Here is a 15138-nt window from a genome sequence, read left to right as displayed (position 1 = left end):
TTTTTTTTTTTTTTTTTTTTTTTTTTTTTTTTTAATTCTTAAAAATTAAAATCAATGTCTTGGCTGGGATTTTCTTCCTGCAGTGTCACCCTCTGCCTTGTGACTGCAGTCCCAGGCTGATCCGCCTGCTGTGCAGCACCCAGGAGGGCTGGCAGCGTGCAGGGAACAGGAGGAGGAGGCAACCAGCTATGTACCTTTGATGCCCCGATGCACGCTTGGGCTTGCAGGGAACTTGGGGAGCCTCCGCCCCACACCTGGGTCTCGCCCCATTGCAGGAGCATGGGCTGAAACCACCTCGTGGTCTGGCAGCACTAGGCACTGCCATCCCTGAGAGCATCCCAGGAGGTGTCCCCCCTCCAAGTTTGCCTATGGGGTCAGTCTCTGCAGTGGGATTTTTCTTCCCCCCTGGTGTCACTCATTTACTTCTCACCCAGCGCCCTGTATTTCTGAGCTTTCTTTAAGCACTTTGTTGTGGGCAAGGGCTTTGCCCGCTATGCCAGGAGGTGGCCTGGGGGTGGAGAAGTGCTGGGCAGGGTGTATGGCATGATCCCCAAAGCCGCTTCTCCTTAGGCACAACTTTTTAAGCCATCGGAAGGGGCTGAGCTGCTTTGGAGCTCCCAATGGAACCATCAGCACCAAGGGATGCTTAGCATTGGGCTGGCGTGGTGGTGATGGATTGATGGTTGGACTGGATGATCATTAGAGGTCTTTTCCAGCCTTAATGATTGCTAATTTTCTATGACATAGAGCCTCTCCAGAGTTGGAGGTCTCTACTTTTTCAAGGAGCAATAGGGAGAGGCATTTGCTGAGCAGCTCGCCCTGCCCCGGAGGGAATGTCACGCTGGGGCTTGTTGGGTCTCATAGGGTGGGGGGGACAGAGTTGAACCCCAGCCCCAAGCAGGTGGCTTAGCATGTCCCTATAGGGCTGAGCAGAGGAATGGCGGTGGGCAAAGGGGATCGGCCAGTGCTGGCTGTGGTGCCATTCGGTGTGATGGCCCTGGAACTGGTTTGGCTTGTTTGGAATGCTCCCTCTCAGCTTATCTGGGCTTCAAAGGGATTCTGCTCAATCCCACACATGCAGACATGCTCCCTGGGAGCCTCCAGGGTGAGGGGGAACCCCCCCTGCCCCATAGGCTGTCCTCCCCACTTCTGCCTCCACTCCCTCTTTTCCTTTTGGAGCCCTCCTTGTTGGGTTCCCCATGCCAGGCCAGGGGATTCAATGGAATGTGTTGGAATGGACGCTTTGGCCAAAGGCCATGGAAGTGGGGGACCAAAGGTGCTTTCCAGAGCATTGCGAAGGTGGGACCTCCATTGGCAGCAGATCCAGGAGGTGGGTCAGTCCGGCATCGTGCAGAGCCACCACGAGCCAAAACCCCACCGCAAAGCCCCGAAAGCTCAAACTTGACTGAGAGGCAAGTGGGTTTGGAGCACACATGCAAAACAACGGTGAAGGGACTGGTTGGGTAAGCTCCTGGGGCGGGCCCTGCCACAACCCCACGCCCACCACCGCACAGACGGCATCGCCGACCCCACGCCGGGGCTCCCCGACAGCACCCAGGGGTGCACCCAGCGAGAGGATGCTGCAGGGCACCAGCAATGTGGGGCCACCCAACAAGGTAAGTGTCTTGCGAGCGTGGCTGTCCCCAGCGCGGGTTGACATCATGCCAGGGGACGTGGATGCTATTGGGAAACTGATGGAGTCATCCATCAGCTGAGCGCTCCTGGGCAGCTCTGGCCAAGCAGCGTTGTTGACCTCTCCCCAGTGTCCTCGTGCCTCAGTTTCCCTGCTGTGAAAGGGACAGTCTGGGCATGTGTGCTGTTGGCTGCTCCCTGTTGCTGGTGGCATCGGTGGCCACAGGACCTGCTGTTTGGGACGAGGCACACAGTGGGGCTTTGGGGACAACAGGCATTTGTGTATTGTGCTGGTCACCTCATAGAGGGGGGGATTGCCCTTAGGGCACAATTCATGGTGTGTCTATGCTGAGTTTATTCATCTCTGCATCACTGCGTGTGGTCACATCTCAGTTTTGCTCCGAATGGGGGTCTTGTAGCAAATTGCTGTACTTGATTATTATTATTATTATTTTTTAAGCATCCAATCCAAAGCCTTTTTACAAGGCTGTAGAGCCCCTGCTCCCTGCTTTGGGGATGTAGGGATGTACCTGGGGGTATCCCCCCACCCCTCGGAGCCTGGCATGCAGCCATAAGCAAGCAGCAACATGCATGGGGAGTGAACCTCCTGCTTCGAAGGGGGGGGGGGGGGAAGAATATGATTCATGCAGGCTGGGAGTGCCCTGCTGAGCGCTGCCAAGTGTGGGTGGCACGGAGCTGGGAATGGTCCCCTTAAGGCTGTAGACCCCAAAAAGGATTGGCTGTTGACCCATACCCCCAACCCTATAAAGCCTTCCAGAGAGAGACAGGGAGGGTCTGGGGGGGTCATAGGTCCCCAGGCACAATAGGGTTGGCCACCAAGATCGGGGGCCTTTACCACTGCAGGGAACAGATCCCTGTCCTTGGAACACTCTGCTGTCCTGCATCGAGCTCCTGCTGACAGCGGCACATTCCTCACTGCTCTTTCCCCCCTCCACCAAAGGACAAAAGCCATCCTGAGCTGTCAGCGCCCGGTGTTGCAAGCCTGAGCCAGATCATTAGCTGCCAAACCCCAAAACGCTTCTGCCAGGCGGTGCCAAAGCCGCCATGGGAGCTGACATTCCCATTCCCCCTCCCCAGCCCTAAGGCTGAGAACGTACACAACTTGTGTCAGGAGTGCATGGCTCCCTCCAAGAATCCAGGCAGGGGGAAAACAGTGGAACAAAGCCACTGGGGATCCTGGGAGCAGGCGTGCCCTACAAGCTCAGGTTGGTTGGGATGGCTGGGCGGGTGGGGCGAGCCTAATTAGTACCTGCATGAAGCAGCCACTGAGTCACGCTGCATTCATTGCCTCTTTGCTCAGAGCCAGCAGCACTCAGCTGCCCCATGCTTTGATTTTTTAATATAATAAACGTATTATTGTTGTTTCTTTGGTAAATCCCAACTGATTTGGAAAGCAAAGCAGGGAGGGCCCAGCCATCGCGCCCTAACAGTGGTGGTGGGCTCTTGTAGGACGTGGCGTAGGGCTTTATCAGGGAGACTGCCTGGTGTTGGCTGGGGGCCTCTTGGAGGTCTAAGGGCTCTAGGGGTCAATGGGCAGTGAGTCTGGGTGATAAATGGAGGGATGTGGGGCTTTCCAAGGGGGGTCTAGAGATGCAGGTGAAGCCACGTGGGAGTCTGGGGGAGGTTGTTGGTGCCTGTTGCTCACTAGGGGTCCGTGTGGAGGGCGGGGGTCAAATGGAGGCTGCAGAGGGTTTTGGGTGTTGATGTGCAGGTTAAGCCTCAGGCAGGCTGTCAGGAGAGGCCACGCGGTGGTCCAGAGGTCAACTCGGAGGCCACACGGAGGCCTGGGGCTTTTGTATCCTTGGGTCTTTTGGGGTCTGTGGGGGATCCAGCCCCAACAGTGTATCCAGCTCCCATCACTGTGTCTGTGGGCACCCCATGGGGCTCCTTTGGCCTTGAGGGGGGCCTGCGTTGCCCCCATGTCTGCTCAGGTGTGCGCGGCACTGAGGCGTGGCGGCGGCGGGGCGGGCCGGGTGCCTCCCTACAGCACAGGGAAGGCTCCACCGCCGCGCACACGCACACATACACACACACACCTGCATAGGGCGGCCGTGCTCTGCTCAGCCCCTCCGCCGTCATGCAGGAGACTAATGCCTTCTTGCTGTCGGCCCTGCAGCCTGAAGCCGGTGTTTGCTCACTGGCTTTGCCTTCAGATCGCCAGCTGGACATTCGCGGCCGAGAAGCAGCTGAGGCCCAGCGGCTGCGCAATGCTCGCGTCCAGGAGCAGGTCCGGATCCGCATGATGCTGCGGGGACAGACGGCCGCCTCGCACCCCGACACCGCCACGCTTGACCCCATGGATAGCAGAGGTGGGAGATGGCGGGGCGGCTCTCTGCGGGTGGGGGGTTCCCGTCTTCCTTTGATCCAAATGGGGGCTTCCTACGCTTGCTTCAGCCTGGGCTGCTTGTCCCCAAGCCTCACTTTACCCCATGAGGGTACTGGGACCCCATGCCCCACTTTGGGCCGCTCTCGTTGGCTCCTTCCCTGGGCTCTCGGCGCTGTCTCGCCTTGCTGGCTGTTCTCCAAGTGCCTCCATTTAACATCTGAGCTCACGGCCTCCGCCCTGTTCATTCGCCCCATTGCGCCTCTAGCTGCGCCCTAATGATGAGAGAGCCCCCCCGGCACCATGCACCCCAATGTGGATGTCCCCAACCTTTAGCTGTCCCTGCTGTGGTGGCATCCAGGTGGCAGTAACCCAGTGGGGCTAGGACACAAGTAAGCCTTGCAGCAGAGCGTGGCTGGCCCCCTGAGCCCCTGTCCCAGCTGAGTAAGGTCAAAGGGAGCTGTGTTGAGCCCCCACCAAGCTAGCAATTACTGCTCTCGCCATTGGAGCATCCTTGTAAGGTGGAGAAGCTGTGGAAGGCGTGCTGCCCCCTCCACAGCCCCTTCCTATACCCCATGGCTGTAAGGAAGGCCCTTCTTGAGCACTCTGGCTCTCAGCCCCCTATCCACCCCCCTGAGGGCAGCAGGGTTTATCCCAGTGTTTATCCCAGCTTGCACAGACCAGTGTGTTATCTCCCATCTCCATCCTGCAGGTGGTCCATATGGCACGACTGTGCGCTCCTCCTTTAGCTCCCGCTCACAGACCAATGGCTTGGACTCCAAAAGCTCGGTATGTCTGAACCAAGCACACATCTCTGTGCTAGCTGGGGATGGCTTAGACAGCCTAGTGTTGATAGACAGCTTAGTGTTGACTTACGTGAAGGTAGAAAGGCCCTATAGATGGATCTGGAAAGGCTGGATCAATGGGTGGAAGTTCAACAAGACCAAGTGTTGTGTTCTGCACTTCAACCTGCACAACAACCCCCGGCAGTGCTACAGGCTTGGGGCAGTGGAATGCTGCGTGGGAGAAAAGCATCTGGGATTTAGTTGACAGTGACTGAATGTGAACCAGCATTGTGCCCAGGTAGGCAAGAGGGCCAATAGTTTGTATCAGCAGTAGCACAGCCAGCAGGAGCAGGAGGCGACTGTCCCCTTGTACTCAGTTCTGGTGAGGTTACGCCATGAGTATTGTGTTGGTTGTTTGGTCCCTTACTATGAGAAACACATAGAGGCCCTGAGGCATGTCAGAGAAGGGTAATGAATCTGGTGAGGGGGTCTGGAGTGCAAGTCTTATGGGGGAGCTTGGATGGTTTTGGCTCTGTCCTTTCCTTTTCCTGTGGTGAGGATGAAGGAATGTCTGTGTTCACCCTCCCTTAACCCCATGCTTCCCCCCTAGCTGTACCAACCCATGGCCAAAAAAGACTTTGGCACACTCAAGGGCAGCAGCTGGTCATCGCGGTCAGCTGTGGACCTCACGCCAAACAAGAGGATGGCAACTGTCAGCAACGGGGTCATGCCGAAGGGCCGGAGCTACGGCGTGGGCTATGCCATGTCACAGGCTGCCAACACCTCCCCACGGCCCAACTCCTTCCATGAGCGCAACTACCGGGCCCGGCAGAGCTTTGACACGCTGTCGCTGCGCTCCCTGCGACTGGCTGATGGGCCACTGCCTCCCAGTGCTGCGGATGACCGCTACAGTATCATCTCAGAGCAGCTGGACCCCATGGGGCACCAGTCCCTCTATAAAAACCAAGGCAATGGTGGCTTCAGCCGCTCGTACACCTTTGAGAGGCGGATGAGCACTGGTTCCAATGCAAAGGGCTCCGACTGGTTGGATGGCGGAGAGGTGCCCCAGAGCCGCACCATTCGGGCACCAGCCATGCGCACGCTCCAGCGCTTCCAGAGCAACAACCGCTCACGGCTCAGCACCAGCTCCTTTGGCAGCATCCAGCCGTCCTCACAGGCACCTGTTGGGAGTTCCTACATGGGCATGGTGGAGCACAGCTCCCGTGCACCCTCTGTGCGCAGCCTGGCTGAGTCCAGCCACCACCTCCAGGACCAGCGCGCCATGGATATTTACAACGGGCACAGCACGCTGCTCACACAGCAGTCAGGAGGGTGAGTGCCAACCAGCCCTGTCCCTTGTTCTCATGAGTCACTTGGCTGGTTTAGGATTAAACTCCCTGGTTGTTGCTTGTCTGCAAGGGAAGGAGGAGGAGAAGTGAGGTGGTTGGCATAATTTGGCCTCACCGTCATGGAGTGTGGTGTGAGTTCATCTTTAAGTGTGTCCTGCATATGCTTTTAGGTCCTAATGTAAAACCATCCTGAGATGTAGAGGTGGGAAGGTGCCTGCTAAGCCAGGAGGAGTGTGATGAGGAGGGAGATGGGTTGGCATGTCTCTTTTGAAATGTGGGTTGTGGTGGGGAGCAGAGATGGAAGACCTTTGGGGGTGTCTTTCCTTTCATGTGGCTTCCAGGTTTGATGACATTGACCTGCCCTCAGCGGTGAAATACCTGATAGCCAGTGACCCCAACCTACAAGTCCTGGGTGCTGCCTACCTCCAGCACAAGTGCTACAGTGACAGTAATGCCAAGAAGCAGGTAGGCACTAGAGGGGAAGGGTCTCCTGAGCCCCTCTGATATGGTGGGGCACACCTGGGAGGATGAAGGAAATGGAGGGAGCCTCAGATCCCATGTGAGACTGGCTTGGCCTCTCCGTCCAACCTGTTTCCCATTGTAGGCTCGCAGCCTCCAGGCCATGCCCAAGCTGGTGAAGCTCTTTAACAGCCCCAACCAGGAGGTGCAGCGCCATGCAACAGGTGCCATGCGCAACCTCATCTACGACAATGCTGAGAACAAGCTGGCTCTGGTGGAGGAGAACGGCATCTATGAGCTCATGAGGACACTGCGGGAGCCCGATGATGAGCTGCGCAAGAATGTCACAGGTCAGAGATGGTCACAGGGCTGGACTGGGGTCCTCCTAATGAGGTGGCATCTGGTTCCCCTGGCCTGTGAGTAAGGCCAGGGTGATACTGTGTGAGGACAGCTCTGTGTTGTCAGCACACACCTGGGTGGTGTCCCCAACCATGAGTTGCCTCATGGCTGTGAGTGGCCAGTGAGAGGTGGGCCAGGATGGACGTGCTCTCTATCTGTCCCCAGGACTGAGGATCCCTTTTTTTCCATGCAGGGATCCTATGGAATCTTTCCTCTAGTGACAACCTGAAGGATCGCTTGGCTCGAGACACACTGGAACAGCTCACAGACCTGGTCCTGGTCCCCCTCTCTGGCCTGGGTGGCTCTGGTGTCATCCAGCAGAACCCCTCCGAGGCAGAGATCTTCTACAACTCCACGGGCTTCCTCAGGTACGCACCTCAGTCCTACTGTGGATAAAAGTTTAGATGGGAGAAAGCACCACCTGCACTGCCAATCTAGAGAGCTTGTTTTTGAGGTCCCCATTCCTTGCAATGCTTGTGCATCAAGGCAAAGTGTTGTCAACACCACAGGACAAGCATTAGTTGACATCACTGCTGTAGTGGGGCACAAGGATGGAGTGGCTGTAGTGCCACTTCTCACTGTGATGGACCCTTTTTCCCATGCAGAAATCTGAGCTCTGCAAGCCAGCAGACCCGGCAGAAGATGCGTGAGTGCCATGGGCTGGTGGATGCCATGATCCACTATGTGAACAGCTCTCTAGAAGTTGGGAAGTCAGAAGACAAGGTGAGCCTCGAGATTTGCTCTGCTCAGAGGGCTTGGGGCTTTAGTGCCCTCAGATGGGGTGTTACTTATGTCCCCTGGGATCACCAGACATCCTTCACAAAGCGGGGAAAAAGAAGCTGGATCTGTCCAAGCTTACAGGGCATAGTGGGGTACTGTCAGTGGTGGTGCTGCGGATGTGGCTCTGAATGTGGAGCCCAAATGGAACTCCATAGGACTGGGCCCTGGAGGGTGTGCCAGCTCACCAGGACTGATTCCACCCTTTATGTCCCATTTCTTTCCCCAGAGCGTAGAGAATGCTGTCTGTGTCCTGCGCAACCTCTCCTACCGTCTCTACGATGAAATGCCCCCCTCCTCCCTCCAGCGCCTGGAGGGCCACCGCAGGAACAACGGTGGAACCATGACAGGGGAGCTGGTGGGCTGCTTCAGCCCCCAGAGCAAGAAGGCTCGAGAGGTCAGCAGGTTTGGGGGGTGGGTGGGACAGTGGCATTTCTGTGCTGTGACAGCTGCATCACATGGGATGTAGAAGCATGGGAAAGCGACTGGTGAAACGTGATTGTGGGTGGAGGTGGACACCAGCCCTGGCTGCTGGGTGGGACACACGGGTGAACTCACAGGATGAATCAGGTGCTACTTGCATGTAGCAATGGGATTGTTCTCTCTGGGCCCAACGCTGCTCCCCTTGTCCCCGCAGCACTATCTGAATGCAGACATCGTCACTTTCACGGAGGTGTCCAAGGACCCCAAGGGTATGGAGTGGCTCTGGAACCCACAGATTGTAGGTATCTACAACCGGCTGCTGCAGCGCTGCGAGCTCAACAAACACACCACCGAGGCGGCCTCAGGAGCCCTGCAGAACATTACGGCTGGGGACCGCAGGGTGAGGATGCAGGAGGGGGGCTTGTCCCATTTTGCTTGGCTGTCACTGCTGGTCACAGCCCTGTCTGGGTGGAGGAATGTGGCCATCATGCTCCTCGCCACTCTGAGCAAGAGGAGGAAGAAAGATGAAGCAAATCTGGTGGGTGCCTCTACTGTGTGTTTTTTGCCTCTGCAGTGGGCAGGCGTGCTGAGCCGGCTGGCTTTGGAGCAGGAACGCATCCTGAACCCTGTGCTGGACCGCGTCCGCACCGCTGACCACCACCAGCTGCGCTCCCTGACAGGGCTCATCCGCAACCTGTCCCGCCACGCACGCAACAAGGACGAGATGTGTGAGTGCTGGGAAGGGCAGGGCTGGGGTGGCACAGAGGAGCCCACTGGATGCTTTCCATCCTTTTGACCCTTCGTTTGGCCTTTGCATATACCTCCAGCACCTTCCTGTGTCCATGTTCACAGCTAGATGCATGCGTGTGTGGTGCCCTGTCTGTCTCCAGTGATCAAACATCCTTGGCATGCTCTGCTCTGCCTCCAGTCCCATTTACCTTCCTTGGCTATGCATCTATTGCCCCAGCTCCTCTCCCAAGTGCCATAGAGTCTCAGCATAGAGCTTGAAGCACCCCCTGGTGCTGCCTCACGGGTCCTTGGCTGCATGGCTCCTCCTTAGGTCACCACGCATCCTCTGAGGTTGGCCACTAGACCTGATATGTTGCCTTTGCCCTCCAGCCACCAAGGTGGTCAGCCACTTGATTGAGAAGCTGCCAGGGAGCGTCGGGGACAAGGCACCGCCTGCTGATGTTATTGTGAACATCATCGCTGTGCTCAACAACCTGGTGGTGGAGAGCCCCATGGCTGCTCGCGACATCGTCTACTTCGATGGCCTCAGGAAGCTTTTCTATGTCAAGAAGAGGAGGGACAGGTGGGAACCCGCTTGTCTATTTTTCCATCCCAACCATGGTGTTGTCCATCACTGCGGCCATCTCTTCTCACCATTCCTATTAGAAGCACTTTGCTATCAGCCCTCAGACTTTATGGGGTGGTATCCTTGGGCTGGTGAGGTACCATCCCATGCCCTGTGAGACCCAAAACATGACTGTATTTTCTTTCCCTGCTCCAGCTCAGACAATGAGAAGTCCTCCCGGGCAGCAGCCAGCCTCCTGGGCAACATGTGGCAATACACCAAGCTCCACCGGGACTTCAAGGTGGTAAGTACCTCCCTCTGGGGTGGGAGCCTGTGGAAAAGCCCAAGGGAGTCATGGCTGGGGGCTTCAGCCTGGAAATATACTCCACCCAAGTGCTTGCAGGCGTATGACTTGCCCTGACTCCACACCTATACCTCATGTAGAGGTGGAAATGTCCCCAGAGCATCATCCTTATGGTTCCCAGGGATGGGAACACCCATGTGTCCCCCAAACAGTGGGTGATAAGTGGCCTGTTTTCTTGCAGAAGGGGTACCGGAAGGAGGACTTCCTCAGCCTGTAAGAACAGCCCCAGGGAGAAGGGACTGCACAGCCTTCAGCCTCCCCTCTGGGACGTGCCTTGCTGCCTCCTGTGACCCCAAAGAAGCTGCTCTGTAGCATAGTCCCCACTGCTCTTCTTGTCCCTTGCACCTACCCCTGCTGCTGGGCGCCCCATCTCTGGGCTTGGGATGCAGGGCCTGAAAATGTCCCCAGGACCCAGGGCTGTTCAGGCCGGTGCTGTATAAGCAAGATCCAGGCAGGGCTGGCTGGCTTGTGTTTGCTGGGTGGCGTCTCCCCGCAGGGTGGGGAGATGCCCTCGGTGCCCGCTGCAGGTGGGGCCAGCACAGGTTCAAAGCTCACCCAGCAGAGGAGGAGGGTTGGGGTGTGTGGGAGGCTGTGGGTCGCTTGGGGTCTGTCAGTGGGGTTTTGGACTGGGGAGGGAGACCCTGCGCTTGGGTGTGCCCCATCTGGGAAATGGGGTAGAGTAGGTACAACAGGGGCTAGGAAGTCAGCAGATAGGGGGGCTGGAGGGGAGTGGGGGGTGGGGTGAGTGAGCAGTGGACACGAGGGACCTCCCCCATACTCAGTGTGATGTGTTGGGACCCGCTGGGGATGGGGCAGTGCATTTGTCCCACCAGCTCTCTGTGTAGAGGCTGTGCACTGTGTATCTCCTAAATAAATACCTTGAATAATATCATTGTGCTTGGCCAGCACCTCTGGACACTGCCTCACCACTCACTGTGGAATCCACGAGTGTCACCCGTGTCCCTGCAGATGGACGAGACCCACTGGAACAGCAGCATTTTATTGCCACCAGGGTTTCTGCGGGGGAGAGGGTGACTGCTGCCTCAAGCAACTAGGGTAGGGGAAGGAGGTGCAAAGGGATGTGGGTGTGTGCTGCTTCTCCAAGGGCATCACCAATCCCAACGCTTGTCCATCAGGCAGGAAAAATGTCCCTTCTGCCCAGGGTGAGGGAGGAGGACCTACCACTCAAGGGTGCCCAGGTACTGTGAACAGGAGTGTTCCCCCGTGATGGCTTTCCACCATGGAGCATGTTACTAGGAGCCAGCTCCTCTCCTTCCAGCTTCATTTCTTCACTGTGCCTGGGATCCTGGAACCATGACCAGCGTCTATGCAATCCCACAGTGTGAGGATGCTGAAGTTCAGCAGCTTGGCTGTGGCTGTGTTCAGATGTCATCCTCTGTCACCAGGCAGTAGAAGTCTGTGCGGGCACCATAGTTACGTGAGCCCAGGTCGGAGACATCAATCTCAGATCTGTGGTTGTCCTTCAGCTGTGTGTCCTCCAGTGTGCCAGAAGACAAAGCTGTGGGCCCCCCAGGACCACTGATGCGGGGAGGAAGGGGACTTCTGAAAGCATATCCACGGAGGCCTGGAAGGAGCAGAGAGGGGGTCAAGTGTTGGAGGAGGGGTCAGCCCAACCTTCGCACCCAAACCAGGAGTGGAGGTGTGTGACAAGGACCTGTACCCAGGTCTCCATCTGGGTGGGGGTCTCCCCGGCTGTCCAAGTAGCTGCTGTGCAGGATGAGCATGGGGTCCTTGTCCTCTTGGAGCTGGGTCTGTGGGTCCCCCATAGTCCCCCGGAAAGCCACCTTGCGTGGCAGGGCCAGGCACAGCTCCTTCCAGAAGTCTGACGATGGGGTCTGCATTGGGTGAGAGGGAGATGAGCTGCACTGGGCTGCAGAACAGCCCTGGACAGGCCTTGCAGCTGGGAGCTCAGCCAAGGTGAAGGCTGTGCTCTACCATGGCAGCATGCCCACACAGTGACGGAGAAACCAGCCTGACCTGCTGGAGAGCTGCAGCTCCCAGACTGGCCTTACAGTGTGAGCTGTGCTGCCCTGGTTTCCCTGGCCAGGGGACAGGTTCCTTCCTGTGCACGTTTGGGACGTGAGTGTGCAGATCTGGAGACTGATATGAAATAGAGCACCAGGGTCTTACCATAGATCCTGCTCGCCAAATCAGCAAGGTGACAGCACTCCTGTGATGCTTCAGCAGGTTGATGGCAGGGTGTGAGATCTCCCGGTACTGGCTCTCAAAGACGATGAAAATGGGTTTCTTGGAAAGCTCCAGCAGCCTCCAGAGCCCTTCCCTGTGAGACAGGCGTGGGGCAGGAGGTGAGGAGCTGCCAGACCCTCTGTCCTAGAGGCAGGCAGGAGTGGGTTCATATACCTAAAGCTGCTGTTGCACCAGTCCTGCTCCAGGTATGCTACTGAGAGGACCACAATGAGACGCCGGCACCTGCTCACATTCATGATGAGGTCTGCTGATGGCTCTGTGTCAGGGAGAGAAAGCATCTTAGCCCCTTACTCAGTGCATCCTCTCCCCTCTTTGGGATTTGAGGTGCAGGTGATAGCACCGTCCCTCTGCCCAGTGCTATAAGGATGGTGCCTACCAGCATTAGGCAGGATGTTCTGCTCATCCAGGTAGAGCTTGTAGCCATAGCGGTTCTCCAGCTGTGGCTTGACAATGAAGTGGACAAACTTTCTATCATCTGGTGAGGCGGCGTGGGACACATAAGCATCATACAGCTTCCCATCTGTGTGGTTGGGGGGAAAAGGGGAGGTTAGTGCCAGAGAGGAGCCTGCCCAGGCCCAGAGGTAGCTCACCCTGAGGCTCTCCTTTGCTCCCTTCTCACCATTCATCTCCAGCTCGCCGTAGTGGTTCCTGTACCAGAGGAGCACGCTCAGACGGCATCTGATATAGAGCCCAGCCAGCAGCACCAGGAGGGCCAAGACCAACAGGGCAGCCAGCACTGCATTCACATGCCCTGCAACATCTGCAAAGGTAATGAAGAACGTGGCTGTTATCCCCAGTCCCAGCTTTCTGTTTTTCATACCCCAACATGCAGCCATTCCTCTTACACCCACTTCGTGACACCTATGGGGCCACCGCTGCCACCCCCATGCCAGAACCCTCCTTCTGTTTCCCAGGGCTGACTCCCAGTCCATTCCTACCCCCTCTCCGCAGGGTGAAGGTGGCTGTGGCGTTGCTGATCCAGCAGGCAAACACTCCAAAATCAGCATCCTGTGTGAGGTTGACCTGCAGGACGGTGGCAAGGAGGTGCTCTGATGCATTCTGACCAAGCCTAGGGGAGAGAAGGAGGGTGGGTTGGGCAACCCAGAAAGCCAGACGGACGAATTTTAGGGCAGGCTCCTTACCATGTGCTGTCTTGTCTGCTCTCACTGCCCAGCAACTGCCCATCCTTGGTCCAGATGGGGTCGGGCTCACAGTGCTCACCGACTGCCCAGCGCATGGTGCAGTTCAGCACAACCTGGCTTCCCAGGGCCAGCTCCAGTGTCTCATTTGCAGCTGGGGCAATGATTTCAGGAGGAACACTGCAAAAACCTGGAGGTACAGGGGGAAAGGGAAACCATCAGGGGTCCAGATTCTGGCAAGGGGGAATCATAGAACTGATTCAATCATTAAGGTTGGAAAAGGCCTCTTAAGATCATCAGCCCACCCCCACCACAGTCATTAAACCCTGTCCCTAATTAGAACCACAGAATCATTAGGGCTGGAAAAGACTGATAAGATCATTGAGCTCTTCCTGCCCACCCCCACCATCCCCACTAAACCATGTCCTCCAGTGGCATATCATGGTTCTCAAACACCTCCAGAGACGGTGACCCCACCACCTCCCTGGGCAGCCTGTGCCACTGCATCACCTGCTATTTTAACCTGAGGCATGACAGCCCTGCTGCTATCCTGGCTTCCCCAGAAGAACAAGCTCTGCTGCCAGGGTCTGGTAGGGAGCAATGCTCTGCAGCAGGCTGGGCTGGTTTTGGGGGCTGGGAACCACTCCATAGCAGCAAGTGGGACCTGCACCGTGCTTGAGACTTGAGGGGCCCTTTCTGTCTGAAAGCACTTGAAGCATTGATAACCTACCTGCCATGGTGTGGTCAGAGGCATTCAGCTACCAGCGTTGTGGAAGGAAGGACCTGGTGTCCTGTTTTCTGTGAGGACAAAGTCCACCTTTTGCTGCCACGGGTTGGACTGGGGCTGAGACAGAGGAGAAACTGGAATCTGGTTTAGGGTGTTGCTGCGAGGCCAAGGTGCAACCACAGCCCCCTGGTCATCCTGGGAGCCGCAGTCCTAAAGCAGCAGCTCTGTGGATGTACAACTGGGGACCTTCCTTTGTGCTGCGTGGCTTAGCTGTGGCACTGCTCCCAGCCCAATGGGCCTGTTGAAATTGTTAATTAAACCACAGGTTGCATTACGAGGCACAGTGCTGCCCTGTAGCTGTGCCAAGGGACCATCCCTGGATGGCATTGCCTCTTTGGAAAGAGAGGCAGCAGGGAAGATAGCCCACACCTTGCCAATACATCACACTAGGAACAAAAGGTGAAGAAGAGCCTGGCTATGGGGTTGGGCTCTTCAGTCTCTGAACACCCGCAGAGCCCCCAGTGCGGGTATTGTGCCTGCTGGGAATAACAAGGATATCACCATACTGGTGTTTATGCAAGGCAGCACTACTGTAAACACATCCAGCTGGGGCCAGGAGGGATAAAATCTACCCTGGCTGCCTCTTTGTCCCAAAGCTTCTTCACTCCAGATTGCAAACGGGTTTGGAAATGATGACCTCCTGATTTTCCCCCAACACTGTGCCCGTGTTGTGGGGAAGGGGTAGATCTGCAACAGGGGATGGAGGTACCTCACCTCCCTTTGGCACAGCAGCCCCAGCTCTGGGCAAAAACAGGGGTATCCCCCTGGAGGAAAGCCATGGGGAAAGCAAGGCAGGCAGAGAGCACGCAGCAGAGATGGAGACCAAGCGACTGAGCTTGTGGGCTTGTGGGGAGAGAGTACGACCCTACTGACCCCACCCCAGACACCTCAACACAGAGTGGGAAGCAACGGAGAGCTGTGTTTACCTGCACGAGATCCCTCCAGACCTCCTGCCAGCCGTCTTCCCCCTGTGCCACCTGAGCTGGCTGCCCCACAAGTGCTTTCATTGGGTTTTTCTGTGTGCTTTTTTTTTTTCCCTTTAAGTTCTTCTTCCCTCCTCCTCCTCCTCCTCACCTCCCCTTCTTCAGTCCCTGCCCTTCATTGGGTTCCCCAATCGCTGGGTGCCAGGCCTGCAGGAGGGGTTGGCCATCCTTCTT

General features: G+C 56.8%; 2 protein-coding genes across 6 annotated transcripts; one reads left to right on the top strand and one right to left on the bottom strand.

The window, feature by feature from the left end:
• The first annotated feature begins 28 nt into the window (after positions 1-28).
• PKP3 (plakophilin 3) lies at positions 29-10715 on the top strand. Of its 2 annotated transcripts, XM_015863333.2 has the most exons (14): positions 29-1616; positions 3770-3962; positions 4689-4765; positions 5372-6093; positions 6452-6575; positions 6715-6919; positions 7162-7336; positions 7574-7691; positions 7975-8142; positions 8383-8568; positions 8743-8896; positions 9288-9480; positions 9679-9766; positions 10008-10715. In XM_015863333.2, the coding sequence occupies exons 1-14, from the start codon at positions 1434-1436 to the stop codon at positions 10041-10043; spliced, it is 2622 nt and encodes an 873-aa protein (XP_015718819.1). In that variant the 5' UTR covers positions 29-1433; the 3' UTR covers positions 10044-10715. The 2 variants fall into 2 exon arrangements, with proteins under 2 accessions (XP_015718819.1, XP_032301053.1); XM_032445162.1 differs by having other exon boundaries at positions 1512-3962.
• A 95-nt stretch (positions 10716-10810) lies between these two features.
• Positions 10811-15048, bottom strand: SIGIRR (single Ig and TIR domain containing). Of its 4 annotated transcripts, none has more exons than XM_015863344.2 (10): positions 14908-15048; positions 13925-14055; positions 13198-13384; positions 12994-13124; positions 12675-12815; positions 12432-12575; positions 12209-12311; positions 11978-12128; positions 11508-11682; positions 10811-11411 (listed from the first exon to the last, which is right to left on the bottom strand). In XM_015863344.2, the coding sequence occupies exons 2-10, from the start codon at positions 13929-13931 to the stop codon at positions 11209-11211; spliced, it is 1242 nt and encodes a 413-aa protein (XP_015718830.1). In that variant the 5' UTR covers positions 13932-14055; positions 14908-15048; the 3' UTR covers positions 10811-11208. The 4 variants fall into 4 exon arrangements, with proteins under 4 accessions (XP_015718830.1, XP_015718824.1, XP_015718823.1 ...); XM_015863338.2 differs by having other exon boundaries at positions 11502-11682; positions 13925-14219; positions 14908-15047; XM_015863337.2 differs by having other exon boundaries at positions 11502-11682; positions 14908-15047.
• Between the last annotated feature and the right edge of the window lie 90 nt (positions 15049-15138).

This window comes from Coturnix japonica, chromosome 5 (assembly GCF_001577835.2).
Source record: "Coturnix japonica isolate 7356 chromosome 5, Coturnix japonica 2.1, whole genome shotgun sequence".
NCBI lineage: Eukaryota > Metazoa > Chordata > Aves > Galliformes > Phasianidae > Coturnix > Coturnix japonica.
This window is presented reverse-complemented; position numbering and strand designations above follow the sequence as displayed.